General features: G+C 42.7%; 1 protein-coding gene across 1 annotated transcript in view; it reads right to left on the bottom strand.

Annotated features, from left to right (window-relative positions):
• Positions 1 to 20,802, bottom strand: part of LOC310899017 (uncharacterized protein) — a 75,180-nt gene that overhangs the window by 40,486 nt on the left and 13,892 nt on the right. Inside the window, exon 2 of the mRNA XM_083834949.1 lies at positions 4,796 to 5,021. Within this exon, the coding sequence (XP_083691075.1) occupies positions 4,796 to 5,021 (226 nt within the window). The remainder of the gene's footprint in view (positions 1 to 4,795; positions 5,022 to 20,802) is intronic.

The following is a 20,802-nucleotide window of genomic DNA, read 5'->3' as shown; positions in this document are numbered from 1 at the left end:
CTGCTTTGAAGTAATCTGGCAGACTCAAGCTGGAAAAGACAAACATGACCACGCTTTCTACTAATGGGGTTGGTAAATTTGTGATGACAGGCAGGATACGCTGCTACAGGTTGCACTTTCTCATCCTCCTTCACTTATTCATTGAAGTTAAAAGCATGGGTATAGTAACTCAGAGCTTGCTCTCACAGGAACTGCATCATTTTAGTTGTCTTATGGTAAAACGCAGGTAAAGGATGAAACAAAGAATGAACATGCCTTTCTTCATTGCGATTGCTTTGAAGTGTCTTGGAGGAATGCTAGTAGGGCACTGATGGGGCTGTAAGCCATCTCCACACCTAATGTATAAATCAGTGCTCCATTTATTTGTTCTTTCAAAGTCAGTGGCCAAGTTAGCTGTTGCTAAATCTGAAGGTGAGGATGCTGTAGTACTGGTGGCATACGTTTTACAGCTCACAGGATCTCAAGCTAGTTCAGGCACTGTCACAATTCACCAAGTGTTTTCAGGCTACTGCTGAGCTGCTTCTGTCAAAGAAATGATTTCTTCAAGTGACTTCAGTCCAGAACTTGGTGCCTGGGCACACACAGCCAACCTCTCATGACTGCGCATTTTTTGGACTGCAGTAGTGTAGAATGTGCTTCCTGGTGGGGCAAGACACAGGTAAATACAGTCCTGAGATTGTACGAGACGTTGACTTTTCCTTTGAAAATGCTGTCACTGGTCAAGGGAAATCCTGAGCTGAGAGGAGGGTAGTATTTAAACATGCAATCAGGAATATTTGAGAGTTACTTATGCTACTCCAGAAAACCAAGAGCTTCATGAAGTCTTACACTTTAGTTTTCTCCACCTCCTCAATGACCATTTAAATAGAGCATAACTAGACTTTCAGCCAAAGATATAGTAATATTTATTGTGCCTATGGACCTAAAAAACAAGCACTCTGGCCACATCTATAAGGTCTTTCCTGGCTTTACGCTCTGCTGTAATGGTGACAGCTCCAGCTCATTATGAATTCATTGGGTACTTATGTGGATTTAATGCATTTCCATCTGTACTCAGGTGTGATTTAGTACCTGTGACTGGGAGTCATTTGGTGAATCCCATTGTAGGGATGCTGTTTTTGTTTCCAGCAAATTAATGTGAAGATCATTTTATGTACTGAACAATTTCAAATGCCAGCTGATAGGGTAGTAGCATGCATGCTGCAGAGAACCAGATGACAAGCTTCAGAAGTGCTTAGAGTCTTATTTGTTGAGGCAGAAAGCATATTAGCATGTCTTACAAGACATTGCATGCATCTATCAAGGTCCTGATCCTATCTCCAGAGGAACCAATAGCAAAGCTCTCATTTATCCAAGTGGGAGCAATTCAGTGCTCTTTAATATCTGCAGTTCATCTTAAATTGTCAAGAGGTGGTATAGAACAAAACACGAGGATAAGCTTAAATGAGGAAGACAGAACAATGCTTAACATGAGGATAATGTGGTATCATTAGCATAAAAATGTTAGCCCTAAACTTCAACAATTCTTATATAAGGTGTTTTCAAGATTGAAAGAGAAAGCTGTTTGAAGCAGGAAAAGATACGATTCTGCAAAGCATTTCACAAGATGTAGAAATTTAAATACTCGTCTGAAAGTCTAGATGTAGTCCATAAATATTTGCTAAAAGCTCAAGGCAATTAGGGGACAAATTTTATCATCTCTGCTTTGTAGGTATGCAAAGAAAAAAACACACCACAGTAATTAACAAAATCACAGCCTGAGTGATCCAGTTGGCAATAGTCCTCTGCAGCTTGGCCTCTCCATCTCCTACCCAGCAAACACTAGAGTAAAGATATTTCACAACTAATGACACCTCTTTATTAAGTTTGTGTGTACTACAATTAGCTACCACGCATCTGAATTTTGAAGCAGAGCTTAGTTTTCTTTTAGCTTTCATAGCCAGAATAGACCAAAAACAGTCAGCAAGGTAATGTCATAAACATCAGAATCATTCCATGAAAAAGCCATTAGTTTCCCTTTGTTGAACAAATGATAGGCTCACAAGCCTGTACTTTATCTTCTGCAGTGATTTACTTGATTAGATACTGATGCAATATGGAGGGAAAAAATAAAATCACATTTCAGCCTCTCAACAAATGAAGCTACCAATAAGCACGCAGTTTTGCTGTTAGTTTACAATCATCTCATTTTTGAGTACCACACCGAATGTTTTCTGAAGAGAAACAACTATGAAGCAAGAGAAAGCCTTTTGTATCTATGTACACCCATCCTTCCTTAATGTGAATGCACACTAAAATGTTTGCTGTGTTCTTCTTAACCCCTGTTTTGAAGCCATAGTGATTCTTCCACACTATTCACAAACTTACCAGGAATTGGAAATTCACTTCTGTTTCTTTCTGAAATAAGAAGTACTGAGTGCCTACAGGGCCTAAGTAATGTCTCAACTTCATCAGGATGTTATATGACATCTACCGTAAGTTTTCAGATTGATTTTCACCTTACAAAACCATTGAGTAGATTTTATTTTAATTTTTTATTGGTGGGTTAGAATGTCAGAGACCCACAAAATTTCTTCGGCAGGTACTACAAACATTTTCCTGCTATAGTTGCCCAACGCTCTTCCCACTGTTTTATTTTTGGCATAAAGAGGTTAATTCTTTTGAAAGCGAATCACTGTTAGTCAGGCACATAACCCTTGGACTGCTTCTGGCCTGATTTAAATTCAGCACCTTATTCTGACAGCAGAGACAAGGATGAGCCCCTTTGAGATTTTCCCACCAGCAGGGAAGATGCGCAAAGGACCTCACCCTTGATGGCAGCATCAATTCAAAACACTGTGCTCTCCTGCTGGTTCAAGGCGGTAACAACTGGAACGTGACCTTTCACTAGACTGCTCTGGAAGCCAGCAGAAACCCAAGTGCTACAGCCTCTACCTGCCTTTTAATGTGTCTTGGCTGGAAAAACAGTTCCTAGGGAGCTGAATCCCACAAAAATGGTATTTTTCACTCTACTTCTGCCTTAGGGACAACAGACTGCATCCGCAGGTTTATAAAGAAGTCATTATCAATGCTTTTTCCTTATTGAAAAAAAAATAAAAATCTGTTGGGCGTGGATTCATGTGAGAAAAAGAAACAGCAACAAGAAGGTAAATAAAGATGTTATAATATCAACAGCTGAAAACCAAAGCAGTGCTGAGCGCTTTGGAACAGAGGGATACAGAAACAATACCATATGCTTGCAATTGGCTTCTCCTGCACCATCCTCTTAAGTCTGGAAGCAGAGGCCAAGGGAGCATTACACAGAGCTTAACCTCGGGGCTTTTGTTTGCCAAAGCACTAACAGTTCCATGGGAAATTCACAAGGAGCATTATACAGTTTCTTATGAGACACTTAATGCAGACAAGCACTGCAACTGGATTTGGAACATAAATAATAATTCTGAAGCTAGATGATAAATTGCATTCCTTGCATATTTTCCCCACCTGCTTGACATTACGAATATTTCAAAGTAAGATCCCATCATGACATTTACCGCTAATGCTGCACAAAAACACTCCTCTGATCTGCCATCAGAACTGGTTTCTAACCAGATAGTGCTAGCATAAATCATAGCAGGTACCATCTATGCTTATCACACCTTCAGAAGGATGCAGCTCTTCTTTTATCAAAGAATTCACAAAGCCATCAACAAATTAACAGTTGAAGAAACCTTTCCAGCAAGCAGCACTTCTGACCATGGTTTAAGATAGGAAGCTTTAAGCAACTGAGGATGGCCCCATGGCCAAAGCAGTGCTGATACCAGAGTGTAGATGTACGCCTGCCATTCCTGGGCTCCTCCAGGGCTGCTGCACCACAGGATGTTCAAACCTCACCCCGAGCTCAGCTCTGGGATGCCAGACACAGAAACAGTAACCTCACACAGCCCTGCATAGCTATCCTCAGAGCACGGAGCTCACAGCCAAGGGAGAGTACTCTTCACCACTGCCTTTCCCCCTCCTCTCCATGCCTGTGAAACACCTCCACTCATTGCCACCAGCTGCACCTGACCATCACACTGCCCCTGTAGAGGAAGCTAAAACAGCACTCACCAAGGAGAAAATGGCTCTAGAGCAGGATCCCAGCCCATGCCCCTCTGCACCAGAGGGCTAGCGGCTCCCCTACTGCACACTCCCCCATTTATAACCTCCCCCTCCACCTGTGGCCCTTTAGCAGGTCCCCACCAGCCCTGCTGTAATGGGCCAGGTGAGCATGGCCGCTCTGCAGCTTGCCTTCAGCATCAGCAAGCACCCTAATTACTGCAGCCTTTGCCTGTTGCTGTCAGATGAGCTGCTGTGGCCCCCCTGCACATTTGCAGATGCTATGTGATCAAATAAGAGTCCTGCTGCACCTTCCTGCTGCTTCTTACCTCAGAAGAAAAAGTGTTGCAGCATGAAGTATAAATAATGTTTGTCCTATTTAAAATGTAACAGACCCCTTACGCTATGCTATTTCATTGTATCTAAAATGAATTTGCAGATTACTTATATTTTCTACTGACCCTAGGTGTTTCAGAATTAAAATACTAGCACTCTTGATACAATACCTTCATAATATATTAATATGACTATCTCAGCTTTTAGAAAACTAAAATGTAACCCTGGTCTTTTTAGATACTGTAATTTGTCTTTGGGTATTATTAAAATAAATGTTACAGCTGTATCAAATTATTAACAGCAAAAAATGAGCCACAGCCCCTATAGTGCCATTTAAACATATCTGAAAATCTTTGCCCTGTTGGAGATTTTTGGTTCTCACATAATCAGCTTGCTTCCAGCTTCATACGGAAAGTTAGGAGGTCTTCCTACTCGCTCTGTTGCTGGTCTTGTAAGCTGCAGCCCAGTAGGAGAGCACATCCTGGGGCGACAGGCGCTGCAGGAGCTGACAGAGAAGTGCCGTTCGTACCAATCAGGGATCTGACCCGCGAAGCCACAGGGCATGGTATTCTTTTTCCAACCAGGCTTAGGTCCTTTGGTGAAATATCCTAAAGAGAAAACAAAAGCCAGATGATCTGTCATGTTCTTTAGTGGACTAATTGTAGCGTCTGCATTTTGAGTTACAAGAAATACTGTGAAACCACATTTAATAAATTTGCAGGATGGGTATTGTGTAGGTTTTCATGAACCTGTCTGTTGCAGCCCACCAGCTCCCTGCCCTGTGGGGCTCCGTGGACTCCAGTCCTCATCCCATCCCTGCACTTCCACCTGCTGCCAAAGACCCCACTGCCGCCTATTCCCCGTCAGGTTCAGTTGGACAGCTACCCGCTTCCCAGTAAGCCTTGGCTGTGTTCAGATGAACTGGATATCAATGAAATGCAGCCTGTGGACTGGGTGAGCATGGTCTTTGGGCAACCTCCTCTTCGGCTGGGCCATCGGGACCTGCTGGGGTGTCTGCTGGCTCCCAGTTGGGGCTCAGACACCTCTCAGCTGCAGCAGGGGCCGCGCTGTTGCGTTCCCCTTTCTGGCATGTCAGTGCTCCTTCTGGCACCAACAGCAATCACTTAGCGCCTGAGATCCAAAATGTGAAGCCCCGTAAGTTGATTTTGTGCTGCGGTTAAGTGACACAGAGTCCAAGTACAGCTTACTTTTATTTACACTTTGCTGGCAGCTGGGAACGGCAGAAGGCGATTCCTATTTCAGCAATCTCAGCCCAGCACCAGTGGCTGGTTTCCAGGAGCCATTTCTGCCTGAAGGACGGGGTTTAATCAGGGACTGAGGCAGAGAGCACACGCTCCTGCTGCTCACAGAGCTTGCACTCCCGCAAGCAGCACCTCTGCACAGAGCCTCACGCACCAAAGCAAACGGCACACCGCGTTTACAGATTCACAGATTTCTCTAGGTTGGAAGAGACGTCAAGATCATCGAGTCCAACCTCCGACCTAACACTAAGTACTCCACTAAACCATATCCCTAAGCTCTACATCTAAACGTCTTTTAAAGACCTCCAGGGATGGTGACTCCACCACCTCCCTGGGCAGTTTCTCTCTGAAGCTGAACAGAAAGACCAGCACAGAAAGCCGTTTGCATGCTTTGGGTTTCTTCTAACAAAAAGCAGGACTTGTCACCTCCTGAGATTCAAAATCACTGAATATGCACAAAGATAGAATTAGCAGGCTAAGATTTAAAAAAACCTCGCTTAGGTTTCTGGTCAGATCGCCTCTGTGTTTAGTGCGGGGAATAAGTAAATGACAACCACCTGTCCCTTAAATTAAGGAAATTGTGCAATTAATGTGGGAAAGTTTGAAATGTGATCAAGATACCAAGTATCATCTTCCAACAGTTACTTCACGAACAACAAAATATATCAGTTCTAAGCACCCAATCTGGAAGCAGTTCTTCCACACTCAGCTGCCCTCTATTGTCATCTTGATTGGACATTTCTGGCACCCTGGCTGAGCTGTCTGCTGTTGCAGCCATTTTCTGCAGGGAAGAGGAAACTGATACAAGACTTGGTGGAAAGAATGCCTTTTAGTGATGTGGGAGATTAAGGAGGGGTGCCAGGGGAAGGATTTCCCAGGTCTACTGTATAGTGTGATACATGTTGAGGTGTGGGAAGTGTGTGCTTTCCACAGTCATTTGGATTAATCCTGAAATATGACTGCACCAGAGATCCCTGGTCTTCATTCTTATTCCTGCCATGGACAGAGAGTCTTTCATTTCACTCTTGCATTCCGTTAGCCACCATGAAATGTTTCATCATGGCCGAAAGGGTGAAAGCTGTTTTTCCATCTGTGCTTGTAAACCATGAAAGCACTAGGTTTTGATATAAATAAGCCTGATTTCAAGATCCAGCAGATTCGCAGAATTTTCTGCTTTTACCAATGCCACTAATCCAGACAAGAGGTTTCCAGGCTTATCCCACTGCACCTTAATCAGCAGATTTATGATTTATGCTCCTAAATATTACAGAACTTACACTGTGAGGAGAAGAGTCGCTTCTGTCACTTGTCCAATTTTCAGGACAAGCAGTTACTTGGTACATAAGCCGTGTCTCTGGGCAGTTGAAAGAGCTAGCACAGCGTTAATCTAGTTTCAGATGCACCCAAGCGATTACATGATAACTCAGGTATTAAGCTACCTTTGTGATTTCAATTACCCACTTTTTATATGCCTGGGAAGTAACTATAAAGTTATCAGCATAAAACTAATAAAGCAGAGAGTTCTATAAAAGTGGCAAGTGAGTTACTGCAGTTGCTCTAGGCAATGTAACCCACTTCTGCATACAGTCACAGATGGGAAAGGTTTACTCATTGTCTCCATTTTACGTGCCCACAAAGGAAGGCAAAACACAAAAGCAATCCTGCTTCCTCTCCAAACAGTTTCTCCTCTCCCTCACCCCCAGCAGCCAAAAAATCAAATCATTTTCTTTTAAAGGAGAGGGATCTCAATGGGACTGCACTGTAAGGTGAAAGAGAGGTTTATTAACTAAAATTATATTTTGCAGTTTAGGGCAGAGTAACAGTCTGAAGACGTAGTGAATTTCAGAAAAACAAAATATAGACATTTTAAGATGTATTTTTATATTTGATAGACCAGGCAAATGCATTTCTTTAGAGGTAAGGCGAAGGTTTTCATAACAAGAGATGTTTTCTAGTCACCCTCTGATCTGGTTTAAAAGATGCAGCACCTAAGGGCTCTGCCAGTTTATTAAAAGCATCTGTTTTATTTCCAGAAGAGAAATGAAAACAAAATCACCTCAAAACACGCACAACACAATTGGGAAGACAGGGTTACTTTAAGCCTGTGGAACAGCAGGGGGCCCGGCTCCCCCCTCACTGAAGGGGCTGCTGCTCATGCCCTGCTGCCCCCAACAGCTCCCTTACTGCACAAGGGGCACAACTGGAGACCGTCAACCACGCAGCTCACGCATGTGGTTTCCACTTGTGCAAACCTGGTCGAGCTGTAAAGTATGAACAAGACCCGCTGTGGCCAGCAGATGAGCCCCTGGCTTCCCAAGCCCCTGGTACCACAGCAGCAGGCAGCAGCAGCAGGCTGCTGTGCCTCAGTCCCAGTGGGAGAGGAGGCGGGATGCTGCACCCCAGAACGCCGGTCTTTGAGCAGGACCCGTATGACTGCCTACCAGGAGTGCCTTGCATGCATCAGTTTTTGGAAGCCTCAGACTTGCTGCACCTCTAACGTGGTGGTCATCTGGGTCACTGCCAGGCTGAAGCACACCAATCTACAAGCTCCTTGCTGGGCTTGGGTAAGACTCCTCAGTAGGACAAAACTCCTGCTCCAACGCATCTTTTCTTGAACTGACAATGAGGAGAGAGCCCATACCATGGGCAACTGTTGCTTAATAATTCATCTGCTTTTTAGATCCCACTATGCCCAGTGCGGAGGGAAAGGTGGAGGGGTACCTAACTGTCTTCAGATGTGTTTCATCTCCCCTGCCATTTTACAAAATGTGAAGACAGGATACTATGAAAAGCATATTTGAGGATTGAGTTGCCTTTCTTTTCAACAGCTTACTGTCTGCTTTTATTGTTTACCAAGCTTTCATCTGTAAAAAATGTATCTGCAGCACACGGCTGAGAGGTTTCTCTTGGTCTGTAGTCACTGTCACAAAGGAATTTCTCCTCCAGGCTCCTTTACCTTCCCTTCTGAGCTCCTCAGAGACCTCTTCTGTGGTCCCTGGCAGCAGACCAAGGGGAAAGAGCTTTAGTGAAATCTCCTGTTGTAGCAACAAAACACCATTGATCAGCTGTGCTCACTGCCAACAGCTTTTTGAACCTGGCATTTTTTTAATGCTCAGTTTCTCTTTGCATTCAGGATTCAGGTATCCAGTGTAAAGAAACACCCCTGAGAGTTATTCCTCTTTGTTCCATCCTCCGAGTTGAAACACAAACCCGCAGCTGAGCAGCCCCAAGAACAGCCGTCCAGACCCATCTCGGGCCAAGCCTGGCAGGTTTTTTCCTGCCCTTCAGGTCTGTAGGCAAGTCAGAAGCAAATACGCTGGAACACCAGCTGAATAGCTAAATGCCTGGCAGAGAGAGCAGGAACCGCTGAGCAGTGCAGCTACCACACAGGCAGTCAGCAGCTGTAGGAGAAAGGCAGCAACATCAAGACGCATCTCAGGGAAAACTGGTAATTGATCTGTTCTGCCAGGACAGACTGAAATGCCGTCCTTCAGTGCTGGAGCTGCAGGCAGAGCGTTAATGACTGTTACGAATGCTGTTCGCAGAATAATAATGCAGTGCCCTTTCTCCAGTACATAGATATCTCTTTTTGTTCAGAGGGTGCAGTCAGAATTAAACAAAACCCACTCAGAAAACTGCAGTAAACCCTAATGCTGAGCAAGGCAACCGTCACCTGAGATCAGGCAGCTGTTCAGAAGTCCCTGATTTCCTGCATTGCCCCTGTATCTCACTGACATTCTGGGTAAAGAGGTCATAGAGATGCCATACACTGCTTCAGAGCATTTGGCAAGCGGGCCCACAGACATCCAAGCTGGTGGGACAGGCCCTGGGTTTGTCCTTGATTACACCCATGTAAAGTCAGGGCAATCCCTTTAACTAAACTGGAGATATTCTGGATTTGTACCTGTGTGCTTACTTGGCCTATTGCTGTGAAAGATCCTAATCTTGCTTTCATCCCCATGGGATATTGACTTCAGCAAAATACTCCATGCTTCATTTCTCAGTGTTGCAAAACAACTTAATGGATCATATACTTAGGGGAGCACTTCCATTAATTTCTAACTTACATTCTCACTCTAACAACACCAAAATGTCAGTGGCTTTAGCCTTTCAAAACATTTCCTCCAAGAGCACATAAGGAAAAAAGAAAGCAACCCCCTGACTTTTATTTATATAAACCCAACCACGTATTACCTTTGAGCATGGAGGAAGAGCTCCACCAAGCCCCTTTCACTTACCTTTTTTCTGAGCACTTACTCTCGATGACTGACATTTGTTTGTTTAATATGGCCCTGATTCTCTTCTTACTCGCACATATATCAAGCATGAAGGTTTGCTGTAGCTGACGTCAGTGGCATTTTATCAGCATAAAAGCAGACAAAAGTGTAAGTACAACTGACAGAAGAGGCAGGTTCTGCAAGCAAAAATATGCATTTGCTGTTACCAAAATGAAACATATACTTGTCTATTTGCAGCTATATTCCTTTGAAGCATTACAAAACCCCGTGAAAACCTAGATGTTAGAGACTGTATAATCACTTAGAGAGTTAATGTGCATAAACACATATAAAATGATTGTTTGCATTTTTCTTGCACAGTCTTTTTACTGTATTACTGTATAAATCAGACCTATTTTATTTTCACTTGCTAAGCCTTGTACTCTTTTTGAAGCATCTCAGTGAATGAATACATATTTCTAGACTCTTACAGCTTTAAACAAATTTACTTGTATTTTCACAGAAATGCCTTCAAGAATTTTTTTCTACAAAGCATATTATTCAAGATAGGACTGAAGGATTTAATGGCTCAGGATATGATTTCCAACCTGTATGATGCATGACAAATCTGAGTGCAAAAGGGCATGTGATAGAAGAACATGAGTCTTAACAGGAAAACTCAAAGCTCTTATAGGTCCCATACTGTTTCGGTGGCAGATGCAGTTCTCTGAAGATCATAATCTGTCCTGTCTTGCTCTGCTGGTACTCAAGAGCATATGGCTTTCCTTGCATGGATGAGACAGCCACAAGTTATACCCATGCAGAAACCAGGAGAAAAATCAGCCTGATCATTCAAAGCATATGGATCCAACGAGGCTTGAAAGCCACGCTGAGAGGAAGGGTAAGGCACGCTCAGCCGGTAGCAGATGACCATGTTTCTCTGAGAGGGTGATCCTGCAGAACGTGGGCTGGAAATGGTGACTCCCTCATGCTAGTTGCAAGTGAAGGCTGTTTTATTGCTAGAGGACAAACCAGAGGGAGTGGTATGGGAGACGCTGCCTCAGTATTGAGGTCTGAAGTTAGCAGCCACCCATGGGTTAAAATCACAGGCACTTTAGGGAGAAGTTGCACAGCAAAGAAGAGACCTGCTTACTAATCTTTTTCATTTAATTACAGAGGCTTCCTGCAAAGCCTTGCTGTACTTCATATTGGGCATCAGAGCAGACAAACACTGCCCCAAAGACTTTACAAAGCTCTAAAAGGGGCAAAAAGCAGACACAGAAGTTCCTTGTGCAAGGCCAAAGACCAATGGCAAAAGTGGAATATGCACACAGTTTTTGTTCTTGACAGCAAAGCCCTGGCCATGCTGGGCGTTGTGCACGCAGAGAGCTGCTTTGCAGGCATGCTGTGTCTTTTTTCCACAGTGATGCCTTTGACTGCATTTAGCACATGGGACTGATTCTGGCTGGGTAGGTGAGCTAGAGGTACCACCTCTCTCCATGTAAAATGGGGTCTGACAGTTTTTGTTTGCTGCATTTTGGGCAGCTGTGGCTCCCTCGTTTGGCCCATGAGTGTTTGCATTTTATTACTGGCCCAGCAGCCCCACAGATGGATGTCCTGCCCTCAAAGATCATGTATGGCGTGAGAACCAGCAGTGTCAGGGAGAAAGGACCCTGCGGTGTCCAAAAGTGATTAGCTCTGCTTCCAAAAGGGGAATTCAGAGAGAAAAATGCATTACAGCCCTTGGTCCCTGCCAATGACACAAAGGCCCTGGCTTTAATGTAGATGTCTGTCTAATGGGCACTGGTCTAAGACCAACAAAATACAATTCATACAGGCCACTGAGCAGCTTCTGATGTTAATGACTTTCGATTACCACTGGCCTGAGTTGCATCTGTATTTTATTAACACTGTTTACAGAGTGAGTAGAATTCCAGATGGAGTATAAAGTACCTTTTTTCTTGTTTTGCCCATAATTGGAAATGCTTAAATTGCACTTGTAGCTGTTTTATGACTTGACATTGACCTTAAACTGTGCATCTGCTACAGTGGAACATCGCAATTTCTAGGGAGTAGAAAGGTTATACAGAACTGGTCAATGCTCTGTGTGATGCAAATAAAAATAATGTCGTGAGTGTTTAAATAAATATTTCTTTCCATTTTGTCTTCAAATATTTATTGCTTCACCACGTTGCTTGAAATTGTCCTTTACAGTTCAGGCTATGGTTGCTTTACAGACAGCATAAAGACAGTGCTTTAAGATCATTAGAGCCCCGAAGATGTTAGAGCAGTCCAGATGATTTGCATTTCTAAGGGAAAGGCTTTCATTTCTGAACTGTTCAACTAATATTGGTCTAAAAATGTGGCCCCCCCAGGATGAGAAACAGACCTCCTTTCAGCCCTGAAGTGTCACCTCTCCACCAGCTCCCTGACCAGCTGCACTTCAGGTGGAAATGATGGCCAAGAAGGAAAGGAGCACTTTGGGACACGGGGCTGTCATCTCTGTTTGTGGATAAGGTGGGGGGCAGGAGGTTGGCAGCTCAGGCCCAGCTGCACCATCAGCTCCATGCTACACTTCCCTGAGGGGAAGGCAGCCATTGACAACTCCACAGCCACGAAGCTTGCTTTCAGCTTTCAGCTTGCTGCTGGGGGCAAACACTGCACAGCCTTGTGAAAGATTGAGTCTGAGCCAGGCATTTCAATGAGCATCCCTCACGTCCCCGCCAGACAGAAGACGCGGTGCCTCTACACCTTCACTCCCCTCTGCATCCTCCCCTCAGCTGCGACATGGGGAGGGGGCAGGACGGATGCTCAGCCCACAGGCACTGCAGGACTGCAGCTGCCGGGCTGGTACTGTACTATAGGAAGTGGCTGCTGGGGCTGGGGTGTGCCAGCCCTTCCTCCTGTGTGCCGGGAATCCGCCCAGCACTTCTCAGAAATGGCGTTTCGCTGTCACACTGGGCTTACTTTTGCAGAACAGGGACACTCACCTCAGTCAAGCCGGTGGCTGAGCTCTGACATAGCCGTGTGCCTGTAGGACCCAGGGTGCCATTAGACGTCTCCCTTCCTCACCTGATGGCAGCCACCCCCACAGGCACCTTCTGTGGGGCCAGGCCGAGCACCGGCCTGGGGGCCGCGGGTGAAGCAGGGCTCAGTCCTGAGGGACAAATGAGGGTGTGTGAAAGCAGCACACAGCAAAAGTTGATGGAAAAGACTGCCTCGTCGCTCATGGATACTTCATTACTTCCTAAGGTGTTTACGAGCAAATAAAATGCATCTACTACTGGGGAAAAAAGAGTATTTCCCCTGTGCCCCACGATCCCCTTCCCACCTCCAAGCAATTGTCTTACTGACTAGAATTTCAATGCCGCTTCTCTTTGAAGTACGACCTGTACTTTAGTTATATTATTTCCATTCAAGCTGTGGAAATAAAACTTATGACAGCGTTGATTTCTCAGATCTGCTCTGAGTCTTTGAAATTTGCATTAGATTATTCTAATCACTTAGCCTCGTTGTATATATTTACACAAGCACTTTTGATGTTTAAACAGAGCAGGCTGTAATGAGATGTGTAGGGGGAAATATATACCCCAAAGAAAAGGAATGTTCTTTTTTTCTCAGACCACATCTTAAACGCAAAGTTTTCAGATAAAACAGTGGGTCAGTGCCTCTGGGACCTGAGGGGAATGACGATAAGGCTGAAGGCATGGAGGGATCGATCTGCTTTCAGCTGCAGAGGGTAGAGGGTAGAGGGGCTGGGTCCCTGCGAGTGCGGGGAAGGTGGCAAGAAGCTGTCTTGCTGTGCCCTTCATCGCTACTGTAACCTGTGCTCCTGACCATCCTGACGCAAGAAACTGTCCCAGCTGAACCCTTGGTGTCAATATCTACAGACACAAGTTTCTGGGGACTGAGCAGAAAGAGTATCTGCCAGCTCCACTGAATGCAGTGGCAATAGCTGCAGAGACAGCAAAAAAAGTGCTGGGACTGTGACGCAGTCATGCCAGCTCTGACCCAGGCCGCACGCTCAAGTTAATTCAGTCTCAGGGCTGGCTCCATTAGATCCAGACCAAGAGGCAACAGTGGAAACAGAAGCAGCCCTTACATTGCAAACATGCAGGAAAAGGCAGTGGGGCAGACCAGGCAAGGGAGAGACAGATCTGTTAAGGATTGAAGAAAAAAAGGAATTTTTCTGTAAGATGCAGGACATTGCCAGTTATCACATCCAGCATTTAACTTCACAAAGGTCAGGGCTTATATTCATATTTGCATGTTAGTACACAAAGAATATTTGCAATTCTTGATATAGCGTAAAGGACGAATATTCTGGATGACCCTGTTGTTAACATAATCTTAAGAGTGAAATCTACAGCAAATCAGCCACTGCCCAACATACTACTCTAAAGACTGTAAAAAACATGGTAAACTGTGTCAACAGAGTATTGATTTTTTAACTGGAGATGGAGAAATTTGTGTGTAAGGATCTTAAAAAAAAGAAAAAAGATGCCTGTTCCAAGAAGATACACTTCCATAAACTCAGTGACAGATGAGAGCAGACTTTCTAACTCACACACTGAAACTGATCTATCCACTTAGACATGCAAATGTCATTTTGAGTAAGTCTAACATTTTGAATTGCCACCAGTGAAAACAGGCTTCTCTAAAGTTGGATTTTTCAGCTACCCTAACCATGTAGCATCAAGGAAAAAAATAAACAAAACTGAAAGACTATACTCTACTAGGATCTGGTGACCTAACGAGCTTATTAAGATCACATTTTCCACTTTATAACCTTTTCACTAGCAAATATTTCTGGTAGCACAGCTGTCTCCCTTCCTCCCTTGGACGGGACAGCCAGGGCCTTTAGCCTGGGCTAGCCGAGGAGCAGGCTCATTGCCAGTGCCGCCCGGCTGGGCATCAAGCACGTTCCTCCTGCCCTCCATGGCTTCAGCAGGAGAAACACTCCAGGGCTTTCATTCTGGCTGATTTATTTAGTCCTTATTCCTAACGTGCAAGTTACATGCCTCACTGCACTGTTAACTTCTCGAGAGTCTGTGACCCACATGAGGTATGGTCAGAAACTAATGGTCCTTCCTCACCTTAAAGGACATAAATTTGTGAAGCGATCAGAAACACCAGGAGATTCATAACTTTTCTCCCTCACAAAAGTATGACAAGACATAGATATCGCACACAGTAGGAATCTCGTTTCTTTTCTCTCAGCAGAAACAGCTTTCAACAGCACCATCTTGACTTATGCCAGCAAGTGCTTCAGCTCCTTGTCTGTAGAAGGTGAGGGACAAATGTATTTTGTTAGCTATCCAGCATGAGCAGAAATCTCCAGTGGTGGACACATTTGTAGTACACTGGTGTTAATGTCTCTTGCTATAGCTATCCAAAGCTAACCGGGAGCTCCTCTCAGTTCTACCCTGAGGTCTCATGGATGCTTACTGTAGGCTTGCAGCTTCCTTGTAACATTAGATCCACTTTCTATTATGACCACATTGATCCTACTCAAATATTCTAGGTGGTGCCTCCTCCCCTCCCCTAAGGGACAGGTATGTAGCTGTGCATTTGGGACAACAAGGGTGAGGTACTCCAAGGCTCACGTCCAAGAATAAAAGCAGATTTCAAAGATATTCCTGATTTAAATCCAGAAAATCTGACTAAGATTTCTGTGAACTCATACTCCTGATTATTAGCAGAGACCAACAGAATTCTGTACATCAGGGACGGGAACTAAACATTCCTTCGCAACTTCTTATAACCTAAAGGAGTAGGAAGACTGCTTTATGTTTTTGTTCAATAGCGTACACAAAGTGTACAGAGAAATCTCACCTCACCTTGCAACTTTATCACACAGTTATTCTTCTGGGAGATGTTACAGCTTTTTTCTACAGTTAAAACCTACAAGTTGCTAAAATTGCACCCATTGCTGTATGCTACTCAGACATAAAACATGACTATAGTAATCAAAACTGTGCTGTGCAGCCAAGGGGTGCAACAGATGTAACTGTGAAGCTCTGGCTCCAGGTTAGTTTCTGTAGATGGTCATGGAGAGGATGAAAGAAACATTTATATTAGCTGTACTGGCCTAACCTAGACACGTTAAAATTGAGAATCATTTTCATGTAAAGACCTGTGATAATTAAGCTTTGAGTTCTAATTGACTTTTGTAAGCAAGTTCTGAAAACAAGAAATATTTATGGTGAGGAATAAAAGATGTAGTGAATGGAAAAGTGCCTTGAAACAGCTCCCAAAGTTAGCATCGCTCACCTTGCTGCTTCCTGATGATGTCTGGGCTAAGGAAGAGTGAACTGAGTGATTTGCTTGAGAAATTTCCAAAAGCATTGGTACCTTTGATTGATTTCCTAAATCAACCTGAAATGATAAAAAAAAAATCCCTTTCTTCTTAAAAAGAAACATATCATATATGCACATTTCAGCATGCTTTCTCCCTGAGAATTTCTCAGTCTAGAAAAAAATGGATGTTTCTTCCGGTTGCTTTCAAAAGGATCGCATCTCTGCCAGGTGGTTTGCATCTGACAGTCAAATACCACTGATGAGAACCATCAATTCCTTCAAGGACTTGACACCACATCCAATTTGTATCGCAAGTGACTATAAAAGGAGATGACTGCAGCTATTATTTTGTTAGATTTAGTCAAAACATCCCCAGACGAGGCAGGAGGGCATGCTGGGAGCTGTTTGATGAGTCTGCTGGGAAAATAATTACGTGGCCTGCAGTTTTTTCACTTTATCTTCTGTAGCACTTTCTTAGTGCCTTTTGTGTGGTTTGAGCACTCAGCTTTTGGAATTAAAGCATCTTTACTTCTATTGTCTTTCCACCTAATTCCCGTATTATGCAGTCTCAGATGTGCATTCTAGGCTGCTTCTCTGTTACATGAAGTATTATAAAATTAAAATATTTTCTTCAATATTCCCTTTCTTACTTGAGATGAAATTTTCTGCACTGTAACTGTGACTGAACTACAAAGAACTGCCTGTTCTGATCGTGATGCTTAACACAGACCTTAGTTACATTCATGCTGTAATCCTGCTGCTTTGAGCAGGATGAATGTCAAAGCTTGCAACTTCAACAACTTTTTTTTTTTGGTTAAAATTGCGCATAAAAACTTTTTATTTATTTATTTTAATGTGATGTGTTACAGCTTAAAGTTTTCAAGAACAACCTAGGTACCAGGGAACCAAAAATCTGTTTCAGTTTGTTTCAATAGCTTTTGAAAAAATAAACAGGTATGAACCCCTGGAAGACAGCATGTGAAAGTATTACCAAAATAGTAATTCTGAGTTGACAGGAAAAATCAAAAGCTATGAAAGGAATCATTAAAAACTAGAAGCTGTGCTTATTCAGCTGACTACAAGGGGTCCATGGCAGCTGTGGGTGCCTTTTATAAGGCAAGGATGTGATAAAAAAGGTGGTAACAGCAAACCTGATCCAGCAATCCCCCATGCCAAGAGCAGCCTGACTGCTCCTCTCTCAATGAATGGGTTCCCTTCTTAGCCGCTGGTCCCAATCCAGCAGACTGGCCTGTGTGTATCCTAAGCCAGCCTCAGCCTCCAGTGTTCTCTGGTGGGTGCAGTATATTGCCTTTTGGCATTCCAGTAGAAAAGCACATACACAGCTGCACATCCCTTGTTTTAAATAAATTGAGGTGAATACAAAGGAAGGAGGAGAAAAGGAATTAAAGGATGTAAAAAATTACCATATCAGAGACTTTTGCTGCTGGATATATGGATAAAAAAGTATTGCTTGTGACTCCAGCGAAATGAGAGTCTGCTGTTAGAGAGTCTTCTACAATCTATCTTGTTTGTGCTCGTGGGGACTTCAGAAGAACTAACTTTATTGGAATGGAACTGAAAAAAACTGGATCATTGGCCAAGGCTTGAAAAAATCGTTTCCTGGCTATAAAAAGAACATTAGCATTCTCACAAAGAAGGTGCCATAGAAACAAGAAACATATTTTTAAAGTAAAACTTCCTTTGATGTGAATCCTGTGCAAAGCACAAAAAATATAAAAGAGCCTGTGGGATCCTATTTCCTTTTTTTTTTTTTTTTGCTAATGGGTCACCTGGGACATGTCTTCTTTCTGGTGACTGAACTACGACACCTTAACAGGGTGGCAGGGATACAAAGGTTTTCTCAAAGGCATGCATGTGCTGTAACCAGTTTCTCAGAGGGGGAAATATTTCTGCTTCCTTTATCCCTCTCTTCTCTTTCTGCACCATTTCTGCTTCACCTTGCACTTACTTGCACAGCAGAAGTGTAACTTGAATTACCGGCCAGAATCAGCTCCAGCAATCTGCTCCTGACAGAAGCTAGTGCAGGAGAAAAACCCCAAGAAATTAACTTATTGGCAACAAAGAAATGTCAGGTACATACAGGAGAAGTTTCTCTTTGTCCCATTCATTAGAAATTGGACTTAACTCTGAAGCAAGGGAGTTTAAGTATTTAGTAAACTAAGGTAATCCATATCTTTTTGAACACTGAACATATGTCAGAGGTCAATTACGTACTTTTTGTTTCCTATAAGATTATTTCCTCCTACATTTTTAACTCATCTTTTGAGCTCTTTTTTATTTTCCATTAAAAAGCCACTATAGCTCAGGATTACATTATTTAAAACTCTAAATTTAATTATCATTGTATCTAACTCATTTTATTATGAAGCAAGGCTCACTGATCTTCAATTTACAGTGACTAATGAAAGCTCAACAAAAAAACTCTCTAAATACTTCAGCAAATAATATATAACTGTAGCAGGATTGCAAATAAAGCTTTTGCTTTGTTCTGTTAGCAAGTTGGACATTTCATCCTTAACCTTTCCTCTGAATCCTGTTACTCACCACTGTCCAATTTACCAGGTTGTTTTAGTATGTTTTGTACTGATATGCCACTAACTGCCTTTACCTTAGTTTTATTGCCTAACAGTCAGCTCTAATTTTAGTTATACCTTTTAATGTGCTTTGGAACACATCTTTAGAAATTGGAAAACTCTTTGTAGACATAAATGTGCCTTCAAGTCAATGTTACATACATAAGTTACCAGTAGTTGGAGCTTTATCTTCATTTTTAAGCTCACATACTTATGAATTATGACTACTCTTTTTATACAGTTCAGAATTGTTACTACTGAAAAATAACAAATGGCAAAATTTTCCCTGGCAGAAGGAGCATATTAGATAGAAATTGGCTAAATACCTTGTCAGCTGTTCATGTCAGCAGTTTCTCAATATTCTGCAAGAATTTCTGTGTGAGAACTGTCTTCCATAGTCATACTGCTTCACCTGAGCTTTTTCCCTTTTACAGTCTTTTAAGGTTATTACTGCACTTCAGTATTTTTAAGGTTTTTAGACCTCTCTCAGAAAGTCAACCTTCAATTTTCAAGCTTCAAAATTAAGTGTACTTTTGTGATATTTTGAGAATTGGGGTTCATAAGGTTCTTTCCTCGAGTTTCCTTTAGACTCAGTAATGCATTTTTCTAAACTATAGCCATGAAAGCCAGAAATGGAGAGAAAACATGCTGGGACTTCACCGAGAGAAGAACATTTTGAAGTCCCAGCTCTGATATTTCAATGAGAGTGTCTTGAAACTTAGGAGCGGCTCAAACAGGTCGGTAGTGTGTTAAGTCCTCTTTACATTGCCCATAGCTCACCTGCATAGACAATGGATGCTTACATGTCTAAGCTTTGTTTAGTTAAAAGGCTCTTGCAGTCCATCTTGACTCATTATTTCACAAATCTCTCTGTAGTTAGCTGCGTTGGCTGTTTTATGTTTTAATGGTCTAGAAACAACAATTTGAAAACACTCAGTGGCACAAAGTTGAGAAAAAACAACAAAAATAAGCATTTGGGGCAGAATGAGCCTCATTAAAATTCTTCAAAATCCTGCTTTTCTGCATATCTCTGTCCTGCTGTTCACTGAAAAGCAGGCCTTGGCTCAAATTTTAAGGAAACATCTTCGATATCTGAGAGATAATGTATTTGTCATTTACCATTTTTCCATGTCATTTTTGGAAGGTCAAGTGTAGTAGAAGAAGTATGTTACAAATAAATCCCCTAGTGTGCAAGAATGGTGTTTGATCCAACAGCACTGGAGTAAAAATTGCCCCCTGCCAATAGCATTTTGGAATCCAATTGAGATTTATTTTGCAAGCAATGAAGATGTATGCAAGCTGGAATCATTTAAATACAAGAAAATTTGGAGACAAATCAACCAATGAAATGCCCTAAGACCTTTTTTCCACTGTAAATGATATTACAGCAATGAGAATAAAACACTCTCTCTGACCTTGTGCTTTTTCTTGTTACCAAGAAGAAACACAAAAGCCTTGCAGTTATGTTTGAAAACATGCAACAAAATCTTAAAGATTTAAGGCAGAAATCTTAAGTTTATTCAAGGTTAGTTTTAAACAAAAGGACATCTATTTTCTAACGAAAAACAGCCTCTGAGTAAGTAAGTCAGAGATGATGATTTTTTCATTGAGGTAGAACTTCCACATCTTTGTCCTTCATTGTTTTCTTGATTATTCTCACATCTGCAGTGAAACTAGAGGAGCACAAGGCCTTTCTCTAGGTATTTCCAAGAATTCTGAGGACACAAACAAGAGAGCATTTGGCCTGGCATGCAGTACTTGAGAAAAAAAATTGGTAGCAAAGGCTAGCTGCAAAAGTTAACTTCTCCAAGGAAAGACACCTCATTTATCATCACAGTCTAATAGTGATATCACAGTAGATGAAAGCTAGACCCTGTCAACCTTGTAAATTTTCAGCTCAGTGAAGCCAACACGAGAAAAAGGCAAAGAAAAAGAATGGTACAATGGATTTTGCTGTTCCTAACTCGAATGAGATCTCCTTGGAAGGGCCCTACATGGGGCAGCTGACTTGCACTG

This window comes from Anser anser, assembly GCF_964211835.1.
Source record: "Anser anser genome assembly, chromosome: 4".
NCBI lineage: Eukaryota > Metazoa > Chordata > Aves > Anseriformes > Anatidae > Anser > Anser anser.
Note: the sequence above shows the minus strand (reverse complement) of the source record. Positions and strands in the feature narration are given on the sequence as shown.